This window comes from Pangasianodon hypophthalmus, chromosome 9 (assembly GCF_027358585.1).
Source record: "Pangasianodon hypophthalmus isolate fPanHyp1 chromosome 9, fPanHyp1.pri, whole genome shotgun sequence".
Taxonomy (NCBI): Eukaryota; Metazoa; Chordata; class Actinopteri; order Siluriformes; family Pangasiidae; genus Pangasianodon; species Pangasianodon hypophthalmus.
The window spans coordinates 13,063,948-13,091,648 of NC_069718.1; the positions used below are offsets into that span (position 1 = coordinate 13,063,948).

At 39.5% G+C, this 27,701-nt stretch overlaps 1 protein-coding gene across 3 annotated transcripts in view; it reads left to right on the top strand.

Moving 5' to 3' along the window:
• The first annotated feature begins 797 nt into the window (after positions 1-797).
• The window catches only part of brsk2a (BR serine/threonine kinase 2a), a 189,498-nt gene continuing 162,594 nt past the window's right edge, over positions 798-27,701 (top strand). For all 3 annotated transcript variants that reach the window (XM_026920029.3, XM_026920030.3, XM_053236793.1), the window contains exon 1: positions 798-1,274. In XM_026920029.3, coding sequence (XP_026775830.1) covers positions 1,181-1,274 — 94 coding nt within the window. In that variant the 5' untranslated portion in view covers positions 798-1,180. The remainder of the gene's footprint in view (positions 1,275-27,701) is intronic.

Genomic DNA, 27,701 nt, shown 5'->3' on the forward strand with positions numbered 1-27,701 from the left:
GCCTTACAGCTCCAGGGTCCATGGTTCGACCCTGAGCTCAGCTTACTGTCTGTGTGGAGTTTCTGTGCATGTTTTCGCTGTTCCCTCATAAACATGCTGGCTGATGGGCTATGTTAAATTGCATATAGGTGTGAATGTGTGTGAGTGGTGTCCTGTGATGGACTGCCATCCCACTGAGGGTGTGTTCCTGTGAGAGGCTCTGGATCCACTGTGACCCTGACCAGGCTAAAGCAGTTACTGAAAATGAATGAACTCTAAAGCATTTAGAGTGGTGTTATTGTTATTAATATTCTTAATAGGAATAATGTTACAATACAGTTTACAGTAATTGATATGTTTGAATAATATGATATTATTATAATAAGTATTTTAGTTTCACTTGCAGTAAGAAATTGTACATTTCTCTGCCTTGCCCCCTTTGCACTTTTCACTGCTCTCTCTCTCTCATCTGTTTTATGCCTACTGTTTTCAGTTGTGCTCTTTTTAGTGCTCCATCTCCTGTATTTTACATCTGTTTTAAGCTTCCTGGTTTAATGTAACCATCCATAAACCCCTGATTAAAGCTAAAAGGGGGAATATTTTATTCATTTTATGTACACGAAGTCCTCAGCACTGCACCAGCAACTCGTGTTTTGCGGCAAAGAGACAAGCCCACTGATTGGCGCGCTCACGCGTCAATCATGTACAGCCGCTCTGTGATTGGTGAACTCTTCGTCCAATAGTGGTCAAGCGCTGCGGTCGTTCCCACCACCCTTTGCGCTGGAGACCGGCTGCTCCCAGAGCCTCAGTCTCAGCAGCCGCGAGGAGGCGAGAGATCAGTCGCTTACACAATGCTCCTCGGACCATAAACACTGCGCTCACCTGCTGCTGCTCCTGCTGCTGCTTATACTAATACTGCTACTGCTGCTGCTACTGCTGCTGCCAAGGAGACCGGAGACACAACGGCACACTGAGTTTATTTGTTATAAACAACAACAACAACAACAAACTATCCATTAAAGTGGAAGCGAAGACAGAGAGAGAGAGAGAGAGAGAGAGAGAGAGAGTGACGGGAGGAGGCAAGCAGCGGACCCTGGAATAGGACACCACCATCACCACCACCACCATCATCATCCTCATCCTCCTCAGCTGAGATTAAAGAGGATCACTCTTGTCCTCTGTGTCTTTTTAGAAGACAAACATGTCCTCGTCCGGGAAAGAAAACAGTGCCGCCCAGCATGCCAATTACGTGGGACCGTACCGCTTGGAAAAGACGCTGGGGAAAGGACAGACAGGTTAGTCCTTACCTCATCTCATCTCATCTCATCCAAACCGCATTGCTCTTTTATTTCTTAATCGCATTAAAACTGCAACCTCAAGTTGCTCAGTTCCCTTGATCCTTAGTACTGAGGTGTAGCCTTTTACCCTATACATTAACAAGCACGCATGTGGATGACAGTGTGTCAGTCTCTGGGTTTATTTCTAAGAGGCAAGGAATTGAATGTGTTGCCTTTGATATTTTCCTTGAGCAAATATGTGTGTGTGTGTTAGGATGTGTAAGCCCAGCCCAGGCATGCAGCCCTTAAATGAGATGATGAATTGCAACTTGCTCTTGTTATTTATTTTATTATATATATATTTTTTATACCCTGCCTCTGTTTGACAGTGCTGATCGCTTTCAGTGCAAATCTAATCTCCCTATCTTACATGATCAGCACCTTCCTGGTCCTTAGTTGGACATGAAACGGTTCATGTTACCTTGTTGCCATGCTGGTTGTGTGGATTGGGATGGTGAGACTGCCACATCGTCTAATCTGTCCTATGTGCTGTGGTCACGTTGGCCAAAATCAGCCTGGATTAGTCATTGTGACCTTGCGAGAGCAGAAAAGTGATGCAACGCTCCGGGCTGTTGTCCGGTGGCCCTGCATGGGAGAAGGCAGGCTTCTCCATCTGTCCTCTCTGGTGCTTACATTTGGCTTCAGATCGCCAGACGAGACCAGGGCTTGAGTGAGGCAGAGAGAAATAAGGGCAGGCTTTTGTTTTCTGTGGTGTCTTGACTGGAGATTCTGGTACACATCATTCATCACTGCTCTCTTAAATGCCATTACTGGAGAACTGTGTGTTTCCTAATTTACCGTGCTTCCAAAATTGTAGTGTTTTTGCTGCTCTAACATGCTTGACTCAACTCATCAAATTAAGCCTGTCATGATGTTAAACATGGTGCTTTGGTGCCGGGAAATCACTCGAATGTACAGTGCAGGATGACTCCACAGCCAGGACTGAAAAACACTGACTTAATCTGATCTAAGGTTCTCTCTGGTGTTGGAGATTGGTGGTTTGTCTGCACCAGTACATCTGATTCTACTTACCCATTACTCAAACTGAAGTCAGCTTTAGTTCACAGAGATAATGTTTCCCAAACCAGTCCTTGGGCCCCCCAGAGGATTCACACTTTTGCACTTTCGAAACACATTTTTGCTCTTTCTTACTTTAGGTTTAAGTGCTTTCCCATAGATAGTACAGTTTAAGATCTTGTTTTTTATCGTCAATAAATTCACTGCTCTTTAAGTAGCTTCTTAATTCAGTGGGTTACAGTCGAGTGCAAAATCTTGCATGCACAGAAATTTAGTATGATAGATTACACAGATATTTCTTTATTATTTAATGTGCATGTTGGGTGATAACAGAATGTATGGCATTTTAGTAGATTTTGCCTTATGTTTTGGTTCGTGTTATAAACTCAATTTAAATCAAACTTTTGCCATGAAGTCCTAGGATTTTAGTTTGAAATTCAAATGTCATGCCTGTAGTGGAACCAGCCTAGTCCTTAGCAAACTCCGAAGCCACACTTATTGCACCATTGCAGATATCCAGTGTTGTAGTATGTTGGGAGCTTGGAGGAGTAAAACGAGGATGCATAGATAGAGGAGTGTGGGTGGAACTATGACTGACACTTTGACTGTGCATCTCTCCCTGTATTCCCAATGTCTATTTCTGTGTATGTCTTCACCTATACATACATATAGCACAGCCAATTACACATGACAAATGTCACATACTAAGCATGATAAACAGACGAACCTCTGTGCAGTGGCACACTAAAAACAGTATGTTTAATATGTGGCTCATAGTTACGTGACTGTGCATGTGTAAGTGCAGATCGTCATCGTTTACTGACTGACTCTGGGTGTGTACTGTAGAGCTGTTTTTTTATAGTATAAAGCGGATGGCCTGGGCTGATCTCCGGTCTCATACAATGCTGCAGTCATTATGTGATTAAAATCCTACAGCATGTCTGTAATCCATGCTAAAATCTCTCTCACGTGGATCAAGAGGCAGCAGGAACACAAATTCCACTGTTTATTGCTAACTGCCTAAAAATAAAAGTCTCTCCACTCTTTCCCACAGTGAAATTGTGCACATATGCAACAGATCACTGAAATTCAGTCTAAAGAGGGAAACACTGAGTAAAGCTCGAAATAAAAAAGACAGAAATGGAAACCAATGTCAGCCTGTCTGTTATACATAAAAAAGTGCCACCTTCATGACACGCTGTGAATCTGTTGTCTTCAGTTGCTAGGTAATCATTTTTAATAATACAAAATTTTGGCCATGTTTGATAGAAGTCCATTTTCAGCATACCTACTGTGAATGTTGGTTTAATCACAGGTTGCTTCAAATGAGCACCATCCACTAACCACTTGTTGTTGACCTTAATGGTCACAGTACGTTGCTGGGAACTCCACTCTCATGTTGTTCAGTTTTACCATATGGCATTACTTTACTGCCAGTTTCTTTTCTTCTCATACTCCGCACTCAGCTTTATCCTGCTCACACTTTCATTTGCTTTGATTGTACTGTATGTACACCCTTAAATATATGCATTATGCATGTATTTGTATAGAAAGTGTGTGGGTTTGGATTCTCAGTGAATCTGAGGATGAATTTAAGGTTTAGTGTGCACATTTTGTTAAAGAGAAAAGGAATAAATTGCCTGAGAGCATCATAGGTTTGTGTATGCAAACGTTTTTTTTGCACTAAGCCTGTCCTTGGACAATAAGGATAAATTTGAGTTTGCACACAGAAAAAAGCAAAATCCTGCTTACTCTTGATCTGTTGTGCTCTTGACTTGTCAATAGATTAATGGCATATTACTGTTTTGGGTAGAAGTCGCCCATTCATGCTTATCTAAGCCTATCTAACTTATCTATAATCATAGCATTAACCAGCACAAGCAATTCGGCAAGCCTTGTCTGAGCGCCGACAGCATAAAATGACGACTTCTGCCATCCTTGGATTTCCCCCTTTTCCCTGTCCATGGGCAGCGGCGCTTGCCGGAAGGGTTTATTGAGTCCTGCATGGCTGGTTCTTGCTCGTGTTGGAGTTGAAGCTCTGATACGGTGGCTGTGCTTCGGCGCAGGAGATTCTGCAGGAGGCTCCCTCAAGAGCAATTAACCCCATGTGGTTCTCTGAAAGTAAAGCCTGCCTGGGTCTTACGTGACAACTTTGTTTGTCTAGACAGTTTATTCAGGCAAGTTAGTGCTTTGATTTAATTTCTAAAGAAGCAAGCAAGACAAAATCTTTTGGTGGTTTGTTTATTTATTAATAATTTTTTGCAACTTTTTCATTTATAAAGAGATTCATTTTTACAACCCAAAGGTAGAATAAAGTATGTTAACAGAAATATGCATGTACAAATATACATATACATACGTTAGAGAATTAAGTAAGTGGATTAAGAGAATTATGAGAATTGTAGGATTATGTAGAATGTAGACAGAGGGCTTAGGTTTAGGCCATTTTTTTATGAACATTAAAAAAAAAATCCCCGTTATAATGTAAAGTTGTACAATAAATCACAGATTTCAACAATACTGTACTAAAATACCTCATGCCACAGTGCTTTTGAATTCTCAGACCTGTCAGTTCAGAAGGCATTGATTAATTTTCTAAATTAATTTCACTTTTACAGCACACTGAAATTCTTTTCTTCGCATATCCCAGCTTGTTAGGAAGCTGGGGTCAGAACACAGGGTCAGCCGTGATACGGTGCCCCTGGAGCAGAGAAGGGTAAGGGCTTTGCTCCAGGGCCCAACAGCTTGGTGGTAATGGGGCTTGAACCCCCAACCTTCTGATCAGAACCTTAACCATTGAGCCACCACTACCCATTTCTACAGCAACACCTCATTCTTTAATAGCTTGTATGGCAGACACTCCACATAATCTAAGACTAATAATAAATAGATTACAAGCTTTGTTATTTAACAAATAGAAATGTATTGTTCATATGGTCAAGCTTTCTGTAAGGAGTCATTTATTTAACATTTATGGAAGGAGTCTCCAGTGTCAGTTTGTAACAGTCAGGGAGCTTTGCACTACAGGAAAGTCTTCAGGACAAAGGATTTTGCACTTTCTGGTTTCTCAGGAACATGAAAAGATGTGATTTTTGGTTTTATTAATTTCAAAAGAGAGAAAAACAACAGAGGCTGTTGAAGGAACGACTGTTTATAGCCGCTATAATGTAAGTGATAACAGGAATTAATTTGTCTCATGGAGGTTCCACAACATTAAATGTAACTATAAATGGTTAAAAACATGATGTGTGTCAGATTAATAAATTGTAAAAAATTTTAATTATTAGCAAATTGCTGAGATATAAGATGAATAAAACACTTTGGGATGTGCTATAGGAAAATAATCAGCTCTGGTTACAGTGGGCCGCATCACACCACCCTTTTGTTGATTATTTTCCTATCGTTCATTCTTTTCCTAATCGTGATTCAAGCCTATTCCTTAATTATGACATTTTTTTTTTCATTAAAGTGTAAACATTTCTTGTCCCAACATTGGATACATCTGCCTAAAATATTATAGAACATACACAGTAATATAACAGAGACCTACAGTAGTTTCTTTAATTAATCCTTAAAACTTGCAGGTATCTCTTATTTCCACATTGAATCTTTTTGTCATGTGCAATACTGTATAAACCTTACATCATTAGTTAACACTAAAATATTTATTTGTAAGTGTCCCTGCTTTTTGTTCACCGAGTATCAACACCACAATTGACACAATTAGGGAAAAAAAGGGACACAATTATAAATTCTTTGCATAAGAGAACTGTTAGTAAATTTATATTTCGTTATAATCAGTATCGCCTCATGTGGCTGCTTTTGACAGGAAAATGAAAGGTACTTCTTTTTTTTTTTTTTTACTTTTCCTGACAGTTAAATTACATCACCTGTGTAATTTAACTGTCGAGTCTGAGGCTCCCAACTCTATTTTTATTTGACTATCCAATAGGAATATGTCTGTATTTTTTGTATTCTGTCTCATACCTGGCTATGAGTTATGATACGTTTGGTCTAGATAAAAACATAAAATAAAATAAATAAAACAAAGCAGTTTGTATCAGAAAGCTCAGGTCTCGGTTTCAGCTCCCTGTCTCTGCATGGAGGCAGTTTTTAATTTGACTATGAGTAATAACTGCCGATCAGTGAGTCAGATCAATAAAACCTCTTACAGCTGTTGCAGCGGTACAGATCCATACCATTTCATTTCGGATTGGATGATGATGAATGCACTGGGGAGAAATCAGTACTCGCCAGTGGTTAGGGCAGCTTGTGTGAGCTGATGTGGAATACACTGCCAGAGAAAGTCTATCCTTTTTGAGCCCACGATTCATTCAGGCGTTAAGGTTCCTGTAGTCATTATTTTCCTTGATATTCATTTGCAAGACAATCAACACGGAGCATTCATATTCTACTCATGGCATGTGAGGCTCCTAATAAATTAGCTGACATGAGCTCTAAAAGGTTGCGGTTAACGATGCAATGTCGTCTCTGGGTGAAAAGGGTGGATTGAACCTTGCCAAGTGTGTGCTTGCTAACACGCTAGCTTTCCAGGCAGCGATGGACATTGGCCTGGCTTCAGCAGCTCAACTTGGGGTGTTAGGTGGAGGTGAATAAATGTGAAATTCTGACTTTTTGAAATTCTGGTTTGGAAAGTAAAGGTGTGAACGTGTGCTTAAATACCCACCTGAGGCACCAATATCTGCATACAGTTGCATGAAGTCTGTGAGAAAATATGAAACAAACAAACAAAAAAAAACATCTCTGGAAATGTTTTTATCCGGAAAGCAATACTGTCATTTGTATGTAAGTTTAGAGGTGTGCATTAGGACTGAAAAAAGTCTGAGGATTGAGCTGTTAGGTAAGAAGCATGCAGCAGTATATATACCGCACTGCTGTGGCATGGAACTTCTGCTTGGTTTCTGCATTTTATTCAGTACTTAAGTGAATAGAATGTGTATCTGTACTGATTGTCAGATTATTATAAAGTTGCATTACATTGCGAGTTCAAATCATGACTGCTACAGCCAGCTGTAGCCAGGAGTCCAAGAAACCAAAATTGTCTGTGCTCTCTGGGTGGGAATGACTGCATTACTCTCTCCCCTGTCAATCACAGCTACACTAGCCAATCCTGAGCATCTGTGAGCTCATGTATGTGGAAGAGGGTAGACAGCATTTTCCTTCAAGTGTGTTATGCTGCTCTGTGATGCAGCATGAGCAGCAGTTTGGAAAGATGCTGTTGGCTGGCTTCATGTATCTCAGAGGAAGTATGTGAAGTGTTGGTAACTGACGTATGGTAGGAGAGACCTGGCTGGTGGGAGGGAGAAAATTAGAGGGAAAAACCTGCATTACCACTGTGATTTAATAATCCAATGAGATTGCTAGTGATATCTGTTGAAGTTATAACTTTCATGAAGTTTGAATTTTAACTAACCCCAGAGCATGTGCTTTTACAGTAGGACAGCAATGTGAAATATTGGGCTGACATCCAGTAAAGCTTTTGTTGCACATTTATTAATTTTGTTCATTATTTCTCTATATTGCATCTGACTGATACATAATGATGTGCACATTTATTTGAAGTGGAAAAATGATACTTGATTACACCACATTAAAGACACATTTTTCCTTCCATCTTCTAGCGGTTATCTGAGTATCTGTTCATTAACTCTTATGAATATTCAAATATGAAAATCAGGCAGAGTGTGTTTGTAGTAATGGTGGTGGCTGTGATGTGGTGAATGGCCTCTGTTTTGCAGGGTGTTGTAGGCAGGTCATAGCTGAGGGTCTGAATGTACGACTGCAGAGTGACTACACAGTGCATATGGAGCAGCAGGGAAGAGAGGATGCAGTGAGAGTAGTGTGAAGTGTGAAGACTCCACCCTGCTGCTCTGTCATGTCTGGACTGTTATACTTCAGAGCTTCGACATGAGTGGAGATTGTGCTGGGTTGGGTTGGGGTGGGATGACTCTGTATCCTTTTTTTCAGTTTTGTCCTTTAAGAAATGCAGTGCACTACTCACTGCCTCTCCTTCTCTGATTTCTGCAGTTGAGTGCCTCTGTGCTTCCAGTCAACATATGAATATATATGAATTATATATAATATGACTATATACTGTTGATATTGCAGTAAATCTTGTATGACACACTGTTGATATCATCATTACTGACAACTCCATTGTTATTTGATTGGGCATTAAAATATACATTTTTTCCTATAAATATTTACCCCTTTTCCATGAAAAAAAAACATTTGTATACATTATACATTAAGTAAAAATATTCTTTAAATCTTTTGGTTTTGAAATGCAGCAGTACTCAAAGGTTTAGCCTAACTATCTTCATATGAAACTGTCTTCAAATATTGTTATCTGATATTTTAGAATATTGCTCACCTTTAATGTCAATATACACTCACTAGCCACTTTATTAGGAACACCTGTACATTCATACAATTGTCCTATCAGCCAATCATATAGCAGCAGCGCAGCGTATAAAATCAAGCGGATACAGGTCAAGAAATATTCAAACCAGCCCCTCTGGCACCAACAAACATGCCACGGCCAGAGTCACTGAGATCACATTTCTCCCTCTTTCTGATGTTTGATGTGAACATCAACTGAAGCTCTTGACCTGTATCTGCATGATTTTATGCATTGTGCTGCTGCCACATGATTGGCTGATTGGATAATTACATGAATCAGCAGGTGTACCGGTGTTCATAATAAAGTGGACGATGAGTTTAGATGAATGCAATCCTGTGCACCTTTTAATGCTATGACCTGAGCAGCCTAGTTAATTATGTTTTAACAGTAATCATGATATTTGGCTTCCACAAATAATTAAACATCTTCGATTGCAATATTTTTGAGCTTAGCTAAAATTAGCTGACTGGATAATGTTAAATATCAATGTTTATCGCCTCAGTGCATTAAATCACAATTCCTGTAACAAATATGGATTCATATTTTAATTGTCTGTTTGGTTGTATTCCATGGTGACATTTATTATTTTCTGGAGTGTAGTTATTTTTAGATTTAGTGTCTAAAATGTCCTTTCAATGGAACTATATTGATTCAGAAAATCATAGGTATATAATGTACAATGTCAGAGGAAGTTTTTTTTTTTTTAAACATTTACCACCTAAGCTGGCTGAATAACTGTGCTCAATAATTATTGCTAAATTGTGATTGCAATATTGAACAAAAATAATTGCGATTATCGTTTTAGCCATAAAGTTGTTGTTTTCTGTTCCTAAATCTGTTCCTAGTTCAGTGGAAAATGTCAGTATCTGTCTAAAGAGGTTTGGGAGGTGAGAGTTTGGGCAGGTCATTTTGGATTCTGTTTAGGGGTAATGCACCGTGTCACGAATTCGTGTTGCACTGCTGCTTTTTTCTGAACCAGTAGGAAAACTGGCAGAACTGTTGCAGAATGAAGGGGCTGCCACGGTCAATTTTCTCTCAATTTAAACCCTATCAAATGTTTATTTGCTGTGCTCTCACCAAGCTGTGCTGCTTGTCGCTTCTCCACATTAGGTTGTTGATTTTTTTTCCACCCTGTATGTGAATATGCTAATGGCAGGGTTTGATCACGCTCAATGACTTTGAGTTTGTAACATGCAACGCTTGGCTGCATCTTTCATGTCCAATCTGGAGCGTTCCCTTGTTTTGACTTTTACTGGCTTTCTTTAAAGCGGCTTCTTTCTCAGGTGAATAAACAAATTTTGAATTTTGGAATTCAAAATTGAGTTTGGATGAAAACTGCTAATTTTGATTGTTTTGGCTTTTTTTTTTTTTTTTGGAATTGAACAGGGAACGATGGTCAGTGGAAGACTATTTTTTTTCCCATTAAATTCTCATTAAGCAATGAGTTCTCTTCCAGATGTATGCAAGTAAGATTGAATGGCTGTTCTTCTCTTTGAATGTTCGACATAGCGCTCAATAATCCTGAGTTGGTGTTATTTGACTTTTAAAGTCAACCAAAACCTACAAAGATTTTTGTCTATAAGGAAAAATAAATAGCTTGATTTGAAATTTCAACAAAATGTTACCAAAAGGCACAAAATTGCTTTTAGGCAGTAATCATGAACAGTTCTACTGTATCTTGAAGATTTCTATTTCTAAGAAGCTTCTGATTTCTGGGAGAGTCAGAACGTGGAAAAAGAAAAGAAAGAACACTCACAGTATTGAACAATTTTGAGAAAAGTGTATGTGTTTGAGGTGGCACAGTGGGTAGTGTTGTCACCTCACACCTCTAGGGTCCCTGGTTTGAGCCTGTGTGGTTTCCTCCCACCTCTCAAAAAAACCTCCTGGTCGGTGAGTTGGCTCTGGGTGTTAATGTGTGTGTGCGTGGTGCCCTGTGATGGAACGGTGTTCCACAGTGTTCTCGGGATAGACTCTGGATCCATTGCAAACCTGAACAGGAAAAAGCAGATGAATGAATGAGTCAAGCAAGTTGTATCCACAAAGCTTTTCCAGTTACATACAGCACTGGTGGAGTGTTTTTTTTTTTTTTTGCATATGTTCTGTTGCCTGTCATGGGAATGCTTTCCATACTGTGGCTAATTTACTTGCTAATGCGTTTAAAGCAAAGTCATCTCACATCAATGAGAAACCAGCCACTAGATAAGCACAGATGGATATCCAAACTCATTTAGACTGAGATTTAGGACATTCATTCTGGAGAATGTAATAAAACTCCCTTGTGTCTTCACCACGCCTGGGGTCTTTCTCCATGCAATGATTTTTAAGTGATATGAGTGTTTTGACTCTCAGAGTAGAGCATCTTTCAATGTACTCTGTTTTGTATCATTCTTAGTAGTTTCGTAGTTCTCTCTCTTAGTAGTTTTACCTTGGAAAAACATCAAGAGCACAACCATGAAACTGAGCTAGGATGCATACGACATCTCTATTGCGCATAAAGGACAGCGTTGTGTTTATAGCTCATCCTATGTGTAGTTGGAAGCAATCTTCCATCTACTAAAGACGTGTACGGCTCCTGGATAGTGAAATTTGTCTACAAGAATACTGACCCTCTTTGCGCAGATCTCTACCAGTAAAATTCATTTAAAATAAATTCAAACCAGATCCAGCAGAAATATGACCAGATTCTTTCATTGCTTTACCATATCATCAGATTTTACACAATTCTCCACTCAGCAGCTTGCTTACTGAGCCATAACTGTGTCCATACTCTGGTGTAGAATGACCTAGAAATGATGTTTGCTGGCTTGGGAATAAGGTTCCGTATGTGGATATACATCTTAACCTGTGCATAGATTGTGTCTCTTCATGTTAATGAACACATAATTTGTGACACTTTCTGTTTGGGATGTTAGTGCGTGTAAATGACGTGACTGGACAATCGATACACTGCATGTTCATGCCTGTGCAGGTTTTGAACTTGATGCTACACATTGATTAATCTTTTATTCAGAAATCTTTTTTTCTTCCAATCACAGACTGATAGGCTTACGAGAGCAGACTACTTCATATGGCAGCCAGTGCATGCTGAACAATTTAGGGGTGTGTTTGGTGTTTCCATGGCAATGTGTTTGTGATTTCTTTGTGGTTTGGTATAAGAGTTGGGAATAAATAAATAATTTTATTTGAATGTGTATTTTAATATGTAAGATTTACTTAAATGTACAAAACCTTAAATCTATGGCAAGTTTAATAAAATGTGTTCTGTGAATGGAAGGTTCAGAAATAAGAAAGCTCTATGGTGCCAGTAAATACACATTTAAACAATGAGCCTAATAACTGAATAGGTGGGTTCTGTTTATAAAGTAAACCTTTACTGATGGGGTCCATGAATTTTTCTTTTTAAGATGACCACACTATTTCTATAAGGAGTTATGTTTTATTTTTTCCAGTGTTGAATGTATATGGAAAAAAAATACTGAAGATTCATACATTTTTATTGTTGTCATCATTTCTATCATATGTCAGTACCTGAGAGCTTCTGCTCATTCTTCCTTTTCTAGTTTTGGGAAGCGTGTAGTAGCTAAGAGGTCGGTGCAGACAGGGAAAATGTGAGTGTTCAGGGTGTTGTGGGATGAAGTATTACTGAAAATGCTTCAAAGACAAAGCATGTTTGTCAGTCAGTTAAAATATATTATTCTATTTGTTTTAAAAATGTCACTAATGACAGACTTGGGAGAGTAGCACACACTTAGGTCTGACAAAAAAAAAAAGTAGATAGAGCACTTTGGATATTGGTCATCACTCTCTAATGTGTGGCTTTGGTTTCCATGACAACCCCAGGCCTGTTCATGTGGGATGAGTGTGTAATGTACCGTGTGTGTGTTTTGGGGTTGATGTAGATTTGCAACCATTCTGGCCTCAGGGCTATAAGGTGTGTGTGTGTGTGTGTGTGTGTGTGTGTGTGGGTTGGTGGGTGTGTGTGTGTGTGTGTGGGTTGGTGGGGGTGTGTGTAGGTGTACGTGTGAAGGATCTTTCCTCAGCCTAGTCGTAATAGTGGGTGTCACGTTTAACTAGCTGGAATGGAACGATTCACTAAGGTTTTTAATAATTTCATGCAGGGTGATTAGATCTCACTGGCTGCTAATGGGATTTGCCCAGCTGAGCAAGCAGAGTGCTCCTTCAAAATACCAACCATTCAATTAACACTGCCCATTTCTCTCTCTCTCTCTCTCTCTCTCTCTCTCTCTCTCTCTCTCTCTATGTCTCTCTGCATTGCTGTATCTTTCTGAATCTCTTTCTATATCTCTCTTGCTATCTCTCTCTCTATTGCTGTATATCTCTATCAATTTTTTCGTCTCTCTGTAGCTCTCTCTGTCTCTCAGCATTGCTGTACCTCTCTGTATCTCTTTCTACATCCCTTGCTGTATCTCTCTCTCTGTCTTTCTCTGTATCTCTCTTCCTCCCTCTATTGCTATATCTCTCTATCTCTTTTATTTTCTGTATCTCTCTCTGTCTCTTTGCATTGCTGTATCTGTCTGTATTTCCTTATGCATCTCTCTGTATATTGTTGTCTACCTTCCCCCACTCCCCCCTCTTTCATCACCCCATTATACAGTGATGCACTTTGTATTTGTTTGTATATATGTATAAGTGCACAGACTAGGTTTAAGCTTTGTATAACAATGTGTTCTTGCAAATTAACCCCAAACTGCTGTTTATCAGCTTAGCCTTTTACTTCTTGCCCACATGCATACACACATACACACCAAAGTTTGACCCAGATATTTGGCAATCCCATGCAAGATAGTTGTGCACCCCACCTGATGTGTATACAGAACTTCTGTGAGCGTATTACTACTAGCCAGTCACATGCCCGGGAATTGTTGCAACATGCAGTAGAGAAAGCACAACTACGACTACAGTTTGTGTAGACCATTATATCACTAATTTATAGTTAATGATGCCAATATTCAGGCTGTTTATATTGATATATTTGTGGTGTTGGTGCTAAATTGTTGGTTGGGGCTGTATTTTCATTATTCCCATGAGAAGTTAGTGCTCTGATGTCAAAGAGGGGACATTGCTGGTTCAGTTAGAATAGTGTTTAATAGGAGAAAAAATTTCAGTGGTCTCAAACATGAGTGAGATTTCTCTGTTAACTCCTAAAACAAAGGAGCAAGAGCTCCTTTTCTCACTCACCATTTTTCAGTGACGTTCAGTGTCCTTAATGGGAAATACAACAGCGGTTGGACTCTGAGGTCCAGAATGCAAATGCATTGCAGTGTCATGGTTTGCAATCATCTTGGCTTGGCCAGTAAGTGATATATGAGGTGACAAGCACAATGCCCTTGATGGAGCTATTGGCATGAAAGTTGAAGTTTTGAGTATGTGAGAGTGCTGGACAGACTCAAGCACTAAAGCACTGCTGCATCACTCACTTTAGGCAGAAGCAAGGGACAAATCCCACTGACGCCATCAGCGGGTAGTTAAATAGCATTGTGGGTAATGTAGGAAAATGTCAAACAGTGAAAATATACAGACATGTCCATATATGAAAATTAAACCAAAATGTGAAATTATGTGTAACTATATGTGAAATTACTCAAGTTGGATTTTTCCTTTAAGAAAACGTAAAACTACAATGTAAGTGAGGTTTGAAAATAATTTTTTTCTGGTATAGTACTAGATATACAATGTATATTTTTTATATATATGTATATATGTGATTGTGTGATCTCCTGGAATTTTCACACACAACAGTCTCTAGAGTTGGATGAAACACCTTGTTGATGAGAAAGATAAGATGAAAATGACCAGACTACAGAAAGCTGACAGGAAGTCTGTAGTAACTCAAATAAGCACTCTTTACAACTGTGGTTAGCATAAAAGCATCTCAGAAAGCACAACACATCAAAACTTGAGGTGGATGGGCTACAACAGCAGAAGACCACCACAGGTTCCACTTTTGTCAGCTAAGGACAAGAATCCGAGGCTATCATGGGCACAGACTCACCCAAACTGGACAGGTAAAGACTGGAAAAAGACAAGGTGACTTCTTTTTTTTCCAGTCTTCAACTGTCCAGTTTCATAAATAAATAAATAAATCAACCAGCATTGTTTACTGGTGTCCTTAACAACATGTAAAGACTAATTTTAATTAGAAATATTAACGCTTGTGCAGCTGTCACTTGAATCATCAAATATGAGCAGAACAATAGGGGCACTTTGAATGTATGTGACTGTAACGTTTCCTATTTGTAAATTTCTTACAGGTTTGAAAGACTTGGGAATTGGGGCAATTTATCTTTATTCTACTTCGCCCCACTCCATTTAAAATCCTGCGTGTGTTTGCAGGCAGGGAGCTGCTCGTTTGATTTGTACAGTGCATTTCTGTACTCATTTCTGCAGACTGCTGGGTCTCATTACAACACAGCCTGTCGTATCGTAACCAGACTAATGAGAGTATCAGCTCATGCCTCATTTTTCCCTGCTCTTTATAAAGATGAACTTCAAGTTCAGGCTTTCTTTTTTTGCTAGGAGATTTGCTACATTATTCTAAGTACACAGGGGTAACTGGTCACAGTACATCACAGGGTAGAGCCAATTAAGTCTGTAGAGTAGCTGATACAGAACAAAATGGAGAATAATCACCCACGGCATAGAAAACCTGGTAAATTTCCTGGTATCATGGGGCCCTCATGATTGGCGCTGCCTGTGCAACTCTCCTGCTGGGAACTCTCAACATGACTCTTGGCTAGATGAGCCAAAGAATACAGCATTTCGCAGATAGCATAAATCAAGCTGTATCTTTCAATTAGTTCCTGCATCCACCTGGCGTTAAGATCAGACAGTGTTTCCAGAGATCACGCACAAGTATGTGGGTGACTGGTGTGAAGTCTCCTACTGGGACGTGGTTACAAAATGATCCACCATGTCTGACCAGCTAGAAAGCTGAACTTTAGAGAATGCCATTACGCCACAGGCCGCCTCACCTACCGAGAAATGATGATAGGAACCATATAAAGTTGGCCAGCCACTTTGCTGATTTGTATGTCACTTGAGATGTACTCTATGACTCGGTCAGCAAGGCGGGGTGTTGAGGTATTGAGGACTTAAAAGGCAGCTCATGTTTTCTGTGTTGGTGCCAAGACCTTCTTCCCTGCTGGAGTCTGAAACAAAGCAACTCTTGAATGTTTAAAGATAGTGGGAAGAGATCCAGATGCTGTTGGCCTGCTTTGGCCTGCTAAATGCACTCTGCGGAGCTAGCTCGCTGCTCTCCGTGTAGAGATGGAGTGTGTATCAGTGCTCAGGTCTGCCCCAGAATGCTGCTCCTCACTTCATTTTCAAAGCCCAATCCCTCAATGAATTGCAGCCTCAAGTTCCACAAATGGGCTTGGGGCTGTTTTTATATGCAACAACATTTAATATACTGGGCCATAAGCTGCCAAACATAGGGACCTCATTAATTCTTAATGCCTGCAAATTTGCAAAGCAATGACTTACCTAGGGATTACATTGCTTTATTTTATGTCACAGATGTTTTTTATCCTCTCCTGCAACTTAAAATTCCAAGTAATAAAGAAAAGGAGATAGCAAAATTGATGCATGCAGATATGGATTGTTGCATCTTCCCGATGCCTATAAGAATGTTCTGTGAGCACTGATCTACGGCTTGAGGAGTTGTACCTGTGTCTCCACCCGTTCATTAGTTCCTCTCCATGGACTGCTCAGATTTATGGCTCAGGGCTAAGGGACTCAATTGACTGGCCTGGTCTTCTCGGGCTCTGCGCTGCTCGATTATCACCTCAACCCACATGTCTTCCCCTCAAGGCTCTTCTGCATGATTCATACAATGAATTTTTTAAGCGCATTTAATTGGTGCATTTTCAGGCTTTAAAAATCAGTGTTGTCAAGCTGTTTCAATTACCGGCTTTGATAAAGTATTCGGCTATGCTAGAAGCCTTGTGTGCTTGTACTGACCAGGTGGTGTGATATGGAGCTGGTGCTGTGGGGTAATGTTGTTTATGCTGACTAACAGGCAGGAGATGCATGCTATTGCCACTTTAAGCTTTGTAAATAGTGATGGGAGTATTCACGCTGGACTTCTGAAAACCTGTTAGTCAAGTCCCAGGGCATTCATGCATTATACGCTGCACATTTATGCTGTTTTCACTCCTTGTATACTATATTTTAGCATGGCATCAGTAAGCACTGCAGTTCTTTTGGGGTTTAGGTGAGAATCTATGAACAGAGGTGTGTGTTAATGAGGACAGCCTCCTGGCTTTTTTCCACATTCTTCCATTTTAGACCTCAGGATGGTGATATTAACATCCATCTATCCATCAATCCATCAAGCCATTCACCTTTCTGTTCTGCTTGTTCTTATAGCCTGCACTAGACCCGGGCTGAAAATGGTACAAATCTGTACAATTCTAACAATGGTAATCAATATGATAAAGGTTATCCGATTCAGAAGGTGACTATAAGGTCAGCTGTTTTCTGCCGTTTCTTATTTTGGATAAATTAAAAGGCAGCATCACATACGGTGTCCACCAGAATGATTGGCTTTCATGAAAATAAGGAAAATGACTATCTGAAAAGAATAACCTGTAATAAGTGATATTTTGAGCTCAAACCTACAGGGACATTGTATAGTTTTATTTAAACATGGCATCACAAAAAGTTTTAGTACAGTTTTTGCCGGACTGCCTAGCGGGCCGACCTACAAGAGGTATTTTTTTGCTCACTGACTGACTGGACTGTCCTTGCTTCAAATATTATTGAAGCTAATAAGTAATGTTAAATGAAGCAGTGGGAGGATGTACTGTGGCATGAACGCATTTGTAGCTATGTAGTGTCGGTATTTATTTGACCGTTATGTTGTTTGCTTACATTAGTGTGTATTCTTCTTTAGCTAGCCAGCTGTCTAATGTTAGTTACATTTCAATGTAGATAACATTAGCTAGCAAGCAGGGAATGATTTATATATCTGCTGAGTTTGTTCACAAGTAGCCAACTTCCTTGTCATTTACAGATAGTCACTGAGAGTAGACCTCTACTCTCAACGACTAAGGTAATAAGGGTGTGTGTCTAAGTGGACTTTTTTGTGCAAATGGACTTCCCTCTTCAATTCAGACCTCTGGTTTTCAAATCTGAGAGATTGACTTGGCAAAACATTGATGCTGTGTTTGTGTTACTTTAACCATTGCCATTCTGAATTATTTTATATAATAATTTCTGATCATTTTTATGAAGGGTGCCAATAATTCTGGAGGGCACATGCATGTGCTTTGTAGCTTAGCTTGGTGAAGTCTATCAAGCCAAAAACATGGCACCTGAACTGGTGTTGTCCTTGATAATTAACAGACACCCGTTACTAAGGCTCATTTATTGAATGAAATGTTTCTCAATGAGAACAAATACATTTATTAATTCATTCATTTCTAAGCACTTTATCCTGGTTGGGAATCTGTGGATCCAGAACCTATCTTGGAAATGCTGGGCACATGGCAGGAACACACCCTGGATGGGACTATAGCCACACACACAATTTAGAGGAGACGATCCATCTACAGACATGTTTTTGGAATGAGAAGGTGGGAAGAAACTGGAGAACTCTGAGGAAACCCACATTGACATGGTAAAGACATGGAAAACTCTGCACAGACACTAACCAGAGTTCAGCATAAAGCCTTGGACACTGGAGCTGTGAGGCACCAACACTCGTCGTGCCAGCCACTGTGAAAAGGCATTTCTAAGAAAGATCATCTAGTAGTACTTTTCCTGATACCTTGGATATATGCCCATACTACATCTAAGGTTTAATGCTTGGTTCATTGTTCCTCTTACTGGTAATCTGTAATCACACTATGAAGAGCAAAACCACTGCTGTGTTTGCCTGTGCAATGCGTTTATCTGTGTACTTTGCACTGTTTAATGGGACTGCAGTGATATGAAAGCGTAGGATAGCCACAGGGTGTGTCATTAACGCGAGTGGGTGTAGCTCCAGAGCCTAGAGCGAAGTCACAGCATCACCACAAACACACGCACCAGGGCTGCATGATTAATTGCAGATTAATCAAAATTGCGATATTTTTTTGGCTTCTGCAGAAGTGCGAAAGGCAGTGATGAATGCATTTCATTTTGCAGCATGCCCACAGCAGCAAATCCGTGCATTGGCAGTCATGAACAGCATTGCTCAGGTGTGCATACAGGACTTCACTGAGCAATCAAACATCCAGTCAGAATTCTGGCGTGCTTAAGAAGTCATAGTGTGTTCACCGTGAATGGAAATGTACTAATGAGTGTTAATCACAGCCAATAATCACAATCACAGTAGGAATCAAAATAGTCATTATCATTTATTTGCTTAAAATCAATGAGCCCTGACGTAGATACACAAGCACAACCAGCTCATAAGCACTTTACATGAATAATTTAGTTTTATTTCTAGTTATTTTGTGCCTTCAGGGATGGAATGGCCACTGGTTATGGATTTCTGTCCAGACAGACTCACACTCCTTTTTTCTGATCTTCAGCCAGGAGCGTGCGTTTGGCTTTAAATAGAAAGAGCTTGCCATGCAGAGAAGCTTGAGGTATGTTCTACCTACCTAGCCTCTGGTTTCTATGGAGACTGCCATAAGAATGTGCATGTTTGTGTCATCCAATCATGGCTTCAAAAACAGAATTCCACTTCACTGTTAATGGCACATGGCCCATGTCTTCCCTGTTGCTCTTTAATCAGAGCTACTGGAAAATTATATGAAGCCGAGACAGACACAAACATGCCAGTGTCTAGTTCTTCCTTAATTACACACAATATTTTTGCATAAGTATATTTCAGTCATCTTTGTGTCAAATTTTTTATCCCAATTTAGTCATTGGGAAACTCCCATCCTATTATCTTGACCTTCCCTTGTCACACACAAAATACCAATCTTGGATGGTGATGGCTAACAAGCTTCATCAAATAAGATGAATAAAGACAGCCACGCCATCTTTTCAAACTGCCAAACTGACAGAAAGAGAAGACAAAATCATGCTTCCCAACAAGAAAGCAGATCAGTTATGCTTTGTTGGACTCGCAGCCATGGATTGCTGTGGCAACTTCAGGGTCCAAACTTGCAAACTGATGATATGATGCAATCCTAAATGGCTGAACCACTTGAAAGCCCTCTCAGTCTCTTCTTAATGTATTTGAGTATAGCCAAGGCTCTATTTAATGCATTTGAATGTAGCCAAGTCTCTCCTTAATGTATTTGATCGTAGTTGGGTTGCTCCTTAATGTAATTGAATATAGCTGAGTCTGTCTTCACTGTCTTTGAATATAGCTGAGTCTCTCTTCATATATTTGAATTTATCTGAGACTCTTATTATTGTATTTGACCGTGGCCAAGTCTCTGCTAATGCATGTGAATTTAGCTGAGTCTCTCCTGATGCATGTGAATTTAGCTGAGTCTCTCCTGATGCATGTGAATTTAGCTGAGTTGGTGTGAACATGACTGTGCCTGTGCTAATGAGCAGAGCTGTGTGAGCACCGACGCAGGCCCGTGTAGCTGAACTCGGGTCAGTGCTGATGCCTTCATTGGAGCTGCTGGAGCTCTGGGCTCTGTCTAGCCATACTGATTGGCTGCTGAGAGCTAAACTGCACATTTCCATCCTGCCTTTGATCTAGCAGCCTCTCTGATCACTCACTTTCTCTGAATCAGACAGGAAGAGAGTGGAGAGAGAGCGAGAGAGAGAAAGTGAGAGAGAGAGAGGGAGAACACAGGCTACCTACTTACTGTCTAACTTCAGCGCTGCTTGTCCTCTCTTTTTCATCTTCTCTGTTTCTTTTTCCTCTCAGGGCCTTGTTTAAATGTTTGTGTTGGCTTCACAGGTAGCCCAAGTCTTCAGAATCCCAAATCTCCAAACAGCTTAAAAAATATCTCAGCAGAGTTTAGTTGAGAGAGGAGAGACAGGGAACGAATCCAGAAAAGGAGGGATAATCAGAGGACAGTGGAAACTGGAAAGTGAAGAAAGAGGCACGTTCTCTTTGGCCAAAGCAGATGGCTAGCTTGTGTTCTCTGGAGGTTACTTAACAAAACAAAGGTTTTTTTTTATATCACGCAGAGTCATTGCTCGATCTCTTCTTTACATCTCCATCTCGATCACATCATCATCATCCTCATCGTCATTGTACGTGTGTCGGTTGATGGGTAATTACCTCTGCAAGACTGCAGTAATAGCTGTAATTTTTAGCTCCTTCTTAAACCTGTATCTGTATATGTGTGCTGTATTTTGGAGTTCAGATGCACAGATGGACTGCTTTTCCAGTGCAAATGGTTCAAATCCAGTTAACACCAGCAGGAACTTACTGTACCTGGGGGTGGAAAAACCCCAAAAACAGTCTGGTTTTTGGCGGTATGTTTGTAATGTTTAAACTAATATAGCATGCTATTTTATTTCTTAACCTTCAGAAATGTTTCATTTCTCAAAAACACAAACATGGGATGCATCTTCAGGGAGGTTTTCAGTGAATAGATAGTGTCCTTACAGGCTTACTACTTTGCTTACTATTACTTTGCTAGTGAGCATTCTGGTTGGTAATTACATTGTAGCCTATATATCCTGATTAACCAAATGACCAATCAGAACAATGAAGTATTAACCCGTTAAAGTCTGAGGTTATTATTCACTTATTCTTTAAAGTTAAGACCCGTAGACTGTTTGGGGAATTTGAAGGCGCTAATCTTTTTTTTCAAAATTTAAAAAAAAAAAAAAAAAAAAAAAATGTAAATGACTTTTTTAAAATCTTCAATCATTGCATGTTGTAATGATGAAAGACATTTTTCCTGTTGACATTGCTTCATTTCAGTTGTCTTTTTTGTTGTTGGAAAATGATCTAAAATAAAAAATGATCTAGTTCTGTTGGTTCCTATTGGGCCAGTTGCTGTTTTTGTTTCTGTAGTTGAGGATGTCTGAGGTCAGTGTGAAATTTTTCTTCCTTCGCACTCGAGGATCAGAGTTTCTATGAAATGATTAAATACTTTCACCTTCATGCATGCTCTTTCTCTGTTGTGGTAGATTCTACAGCTTTAGTATATTTGCTATAAGTAGTTCTCAGTGTCTCAGCTGGTGTGTGTGTGTGTGTGTGTGTTCAGTGTTGCCTGTACTATGTGTGTTGTGGAGTAAGTGAGGGAGACCTTATTTACCATACACTATTCTTAGCTCATATCTTATTTATGCTTACATGTCTGCAGACACATCGATATTCACACCCCGGGACTGATACAATGGTCTCAATGGGAAACAGTGCACCTGGAGGAGAGTGTGTGTGTGTGTGTGTGTGTGTTACATATGGGGGTTGGAGGTAAAGACGCCTTCAACTGAAAATGTCGGCCAGGTTGACATGTTTATGAGAAGGCTATAGATAATTAAAACACCACAAACAAACACGAACATGTCCATAGACACATAAAAACACAGCGAACCTGTGATCATCTTCCTTTCGGTCAGGACTGCCAAAGAGTTGGTGAATGGTCTAGCTCTCTTTGTGCGCTGTGTCTCTGGAACCTGTCTGCTGAGCTCAAGAATTTATGCCGAGCTTCTCCTTGCTGAGTTTGCAATGGCATCCATGACATAGCTGAAAACAAGTCTATAAAATATGAGTATATAAACCACAAGAATACAGTCAAATAAGGCAAGTGCATTAAAGCAAGGCATAACATATAGCATATAGCAACATAAAACAGTGTGCAGTATACAAGAAAGACACATTGTACAGAGAGTCTAGCAGCATAATATTGCACAGGTATGTGATACAGTGAGCTAAGATCTGATAGAGAATAGAATTCATTTATTTATTCATTCGTTCATTTATCCTCAGTAACTGCTTCATCCTGGTCAGGGTCATGGTGGATCTGGAGTCTGTCCTGGGAAGTTTGGGCATGAGATGGGAATACTGGCATGTTTCTGGGAGGTGGGAGGAAACCAGAGAACCCAGAGGGAACCCACACAGGCACAGGGATAGACTTCCTTGCTAATATAATTCAGTGTTGCACTCTAGTGGTTAGTTGCTACCACAAAAATTAACTAGTTAACATTAGCAAAGAACTAGCATATAGTTAGCATCTCTTCAAGTAATCCAAACTATCTAATGAAGATGACTAGTGTGGTAAATTCTTAGTGCTGTTAACTACTTCGATTTAAATTACAAATCTCAGCTAGCTAACTAATTTGCAAAATCTGTTTGTTCACCGTAAATAGTGAATAGGAAGTTAAGCTTGATGCAGTGTTATCTTGATAGCTAGCAAGATAAGTTGACCAGCTAATAGGGCTCAGCAATATGGCGATATAACGTCATCATTTTATCACTTTTATTTTTAATCTTTTCTGTGATAATTTATTTTCTAAACATTACATAAAAGTATTATCAATCACATTTTTAAAAAAAATTATCTTTTGCAAATGCAACACTTCTGTTTTGCCAGCAGTTTGTTAGCAAACCTGTGTATCGTGATATTAAAGCAAGGTGTAACATACAGCATTTTGTCGTATTACTCATGCCTACCAGCTAATATTAACAGATAGCATTTAGTCAACCAATGCTTTATACAGGTAATCGAAACTGCATGATTTGAGTAGTGTGACAAATGAATTAGCACGGTCAAAGCAGTTTCATGTAAATTACAACACTAAGCTAGAACATTTTAAAAAATCACCAAAAAGGTAGTCAAGCATGAGGCAGAAATGGTGTGGCCCTTGTTCTAAAGTGTTAATTACGTGTCTGATACGGCTGGAGAAACACATCTTTACTACTCAAATATGCATTATGTGAAATTTGTAAGAACCTCCAATTTTTGTCTTTCTTTTTCCAGATTATATTCTTAATTATTGAATTAGCCTTCTCCAAAACTCCCCATAATGACCATTCTGTGCCAACTGTCATCTTTAAAAAATTAAAATGTGTAAAACAAAATGGATTTCCTTTAAGAGTCAGTGGAGATAATGAAATTTTAAGAACAAATCAGTCTTGCAGATAAGAGAGATTGCATCTTTCTGTCTGTCAAAAGGAATAGTGTGTATATGTGTGTGTGTGTGAGAGAGAGAGAGAGAGAGAAACACGAAAGTATGCAGTTTTCTTTTCCAGACAAAAGGCAAATCAACTTTCATGTAAATTTTTTAAATAATGAATGTGGTCAGGATCTTATATGAGTCTCCGGAGGTTTCACTGGCGGGGTTACAACACCACGGTCAATAGCAGACTCGAGTGTATTTCTTTTCAACATGTTTCTTTTTCTCTTCTGCATCTGGGAAAAGTGTGACTCTTTTCTCTGCAGTCTAAATGCAAAAATTGTGTGAATGAGCATGATGTTATGTTCTTATGAGAGGTCTTAGAAAGCTGTTGTATCAGGACGGACGATTACACAGACATTGTTTTGATGATTGTCTTGGCCATTCTTTTTAAATTTTAGTGCACTGAACCCGCCAAATGCATATGAACTCCTGTTGTTAGTCTGGTGGGACGGTTGAGTGTTGAACCCCAAATACCAGTGGCATGGAATTTAACACAGCTCAGCAGGGCTGCTGATATGACGATATAATAATGATATTGTGATAAATTGTCATAGTATGCTTTTCTGATTAATCGAGGTGTCAAGGTTACACTGACTTCAGCTCGGGAGTACGATTCCAAGATCACGTCACATGACAGTCTACACCTGATTTACATGTCGGGTTAATGAGCACTAGTATTTAAGTCACGTTTGCACATCACACATGGTCTAGCATTTATCTTTTGTTGTCGTTTGCTGTCGAGTGCACCATCTAGTCCGTGTATGTTTCTTGCCATGAGATCATAGTTCATGTTTTTGTATCTAGATTTGAGTTGTGTTTGTTCGTGTTTTGTTTAAAATAAAAGTAACCCGCACTTGCGTGTACCTTCACCTCCCATTCGTGACACCTGGATATTGTGATATATTTTTATTTGTTTTTTTTTTGTAAGAAACTTAATTACAAACTTTATGAACGCAGTAGATTTGATGTTAAAATTTTGTACATCATCTTTTTCCCCTTTCCAGTTTTCTTTTTAACCTTTTTATGAATAAAAATAATTTTTTAAATGTAGAAAATAAAATAAGTGTATTTTTGTAGACATTATATAAATCATCAAACAGTTTTTCTTAAATGCAACACTACTGGATTGCTGGTAATTGTTTGTGAGCAAACCTATTTTTCATAATGCATATCAGCATGCATCATAGAAATATCATATGATATGATATTTTTGACATATTGCTCACTCCTACAGCAGACTGATAGGAAGAAATATTATCACATACATATTTTATAACCTCGATAACAATTACATGATGATAATGAAAAAAAATTGAAGACTAATTCTGAGTTGTATGTTCAGACTTTCACATTTACTTTCATTTAATTTGCATTTCCATATTTTTTGGGCAGGAAAAAGTTAACTAGTTATCTAGTATATTTTACTTAATGTCTAGTCACGGTTTTGAAGGCATTTGATGTAGGTAATGCTACAAAAGACTGAAGAATTTTTTTCTCCCTAATTTTCTTCCTAATTTAGTCATGGCCTGTTCCCACCCATCAGGCAGCTCTCCTCTATCACATGACAGTTACCAACCAGGGAGGGCGAAGGCTATCACATGCTTCCTCCGAGGCACGTGAAGCCATCCGATTGCATCCTTTCGAACTGCTGCTCATGCAACATCAGGGTGCAGCGTAACACACTTGGAGAAAAGCGCTATCCGTCCACTTCTGCATGCATAAGCTCACAGAAGCCAATGATTGGCTAGTTTCTCTGTGACTGATACGGAGAGAGAGAATGCCATCCCTCTCTGAGAGCACAGCTAGGTTTTGCTCTCTTGGGCTCCTGGCCACGGATGACTGTGGCATCATAGGGATTCAAACTCACGATCTCGGGATGATAGGGAGACTGAAGAATTTTCATTGAACATGTGAAACTCAACGCCGAGAGTAACCAGAGTTTAAGATTGACATGGGAACCATAACGCTACCTGCCGCACCACCGTGCCACCATAACAGTGAAACCACTACATAAAAAAAGGCATTTAATCGCTGGTTTACTCAATAAGAGCTCAGTGTTCATATTTCAAGCACGTTTTGCAGTGTTTGTTGGCGCAAAATGGTTTTGAGGGAGTCATGAGTCGAGTCAGTGTATGACGTCATAAGTGTTGCTAGCTTTATCGTTGAATATTTCTGAATTTCTGCTGTGGGTTAAATATTTTCTCTATGCGCTGAAAGCACAAAAAATCCCTTGCTCCTATTCTTAACATTATCTCTGTACAATACTGTATGAATGCATTATTCTGTACAGTAAATTGGTCTTCTCATTTACATAGCTACTCTTTATTTATGATAATTTCTGTAAAAATATGCAGGGCCTTGGTGAAAGAACTGTATACAGAAACTCTGTGTTTGCCATCTGGAAATGTGTGTCATTATTTTTAATCTTATGGTGCATTTTATAATAGTATCTGTGCTGTTATGTAGTGTGTATGGTTTGAAAGGGGAATAATTTGAGTATTTGGTTTTTTTTTGGTTGTTTCTGTAACACTGATAAATGTGTCAAACAGAGAATAAAGAACAGCAGTGGTGACGGTGAAAGAGGAACAAATGCGTCAGAGAGATGTTGGATGCAGTGTTGGTTTATTTAGTCAAGAAAAAAACGGATAAGAGAAACAGAAGATAGTGATATGTTTGAGTTTATCCTCACATGTGTTTCTCCCTCCTGCTTCTATGACCACAAGCAAACAAAGCAATCGGAAATCGAACTGCTCCATACTGATATTTCGACCAATCAAGGACTGATATTTCGACCAATCAAGGTGGAGGTCTCAAAACAAACAGCGCAGGTTTCACGAGTTCTGTTTGGAAGCATACTTTTTTTTTCATAAAAATGTCTTTTTTTTTTTTTTTTGAAGTATACCATCAGCTAGAGAAAGCATTTGGCAATACTGAATTATTAGAAATAGCTTGATTTGAGCTTGACAAACAAAATAATTCAATGTTCACCCGGCTCTAGCGCTGAGTACATGTGCCAATATATTATGAGATACAATTGCAAGCATGACATTTAACAATGGCATGAATACAGAAGCTTTGACATTCGTGCTGCTGCTCTGTGTATTTAGGGACTAAAAAACTAAACCCAGCCAAAAGATAAACTCAAATCTTACGCTACAGTACACACAGACTCAGACACACACACACACACACACACACACACACTGTTTTAGCTCCAGCTGGGTGGCCTGGAGAGGGAGGTTTTGGGCCTTGTTTCCCGCCACTGTGTGAATGTTTGTGCTTTGTGTGGGACGCACAGGACTTTCCCCCACAAGTAAACATTCACAAGAAGCAAAGGCTAATAAAACAGTCGGGTCAGTGTTCTGTCTTGTCAGGTACACAGCAAGGAGACTCAGCAGTACATATAGGAATTGTTCAAGATGAGAAAGGGGGAGACAGGGAGCTTTCGTGGTATTGCAAGTTTGTGACTGAAAAGTGCTGAGAAATCAGTTTAGCTGAATCTTCCTCATGTAGCATTCTCCTCCTGGGAATCCGGCCTTAACTTAAGAGCAACGAGGAGGCAGTGGGGCTCAGGGCCACAGGGCCTGGAGCAGGTGGATGATGGAGGAGGGAGGATGATCACCTCTGTGTGATCAGAGCCATAGGGAGCATCAGGTGCAGACTGAATCTGAGGAGAGAGATGGGAGCAGAGAGAGAGAGTGTACCTGTCTGTCATGAGGATGTGTGTCTGGGTGTGTGTGTTTGGCTACGTCCACATTAATCCGGATAGATTTGAAAACTGCATTTTTGTTTTGAAATGCTCTGCACTACACTGCCGTTTTCAAATGTTTTCCAAAAATTGCTCATCCACACGGAAATATCTGAAAATGCTTACATTCTTATACTTC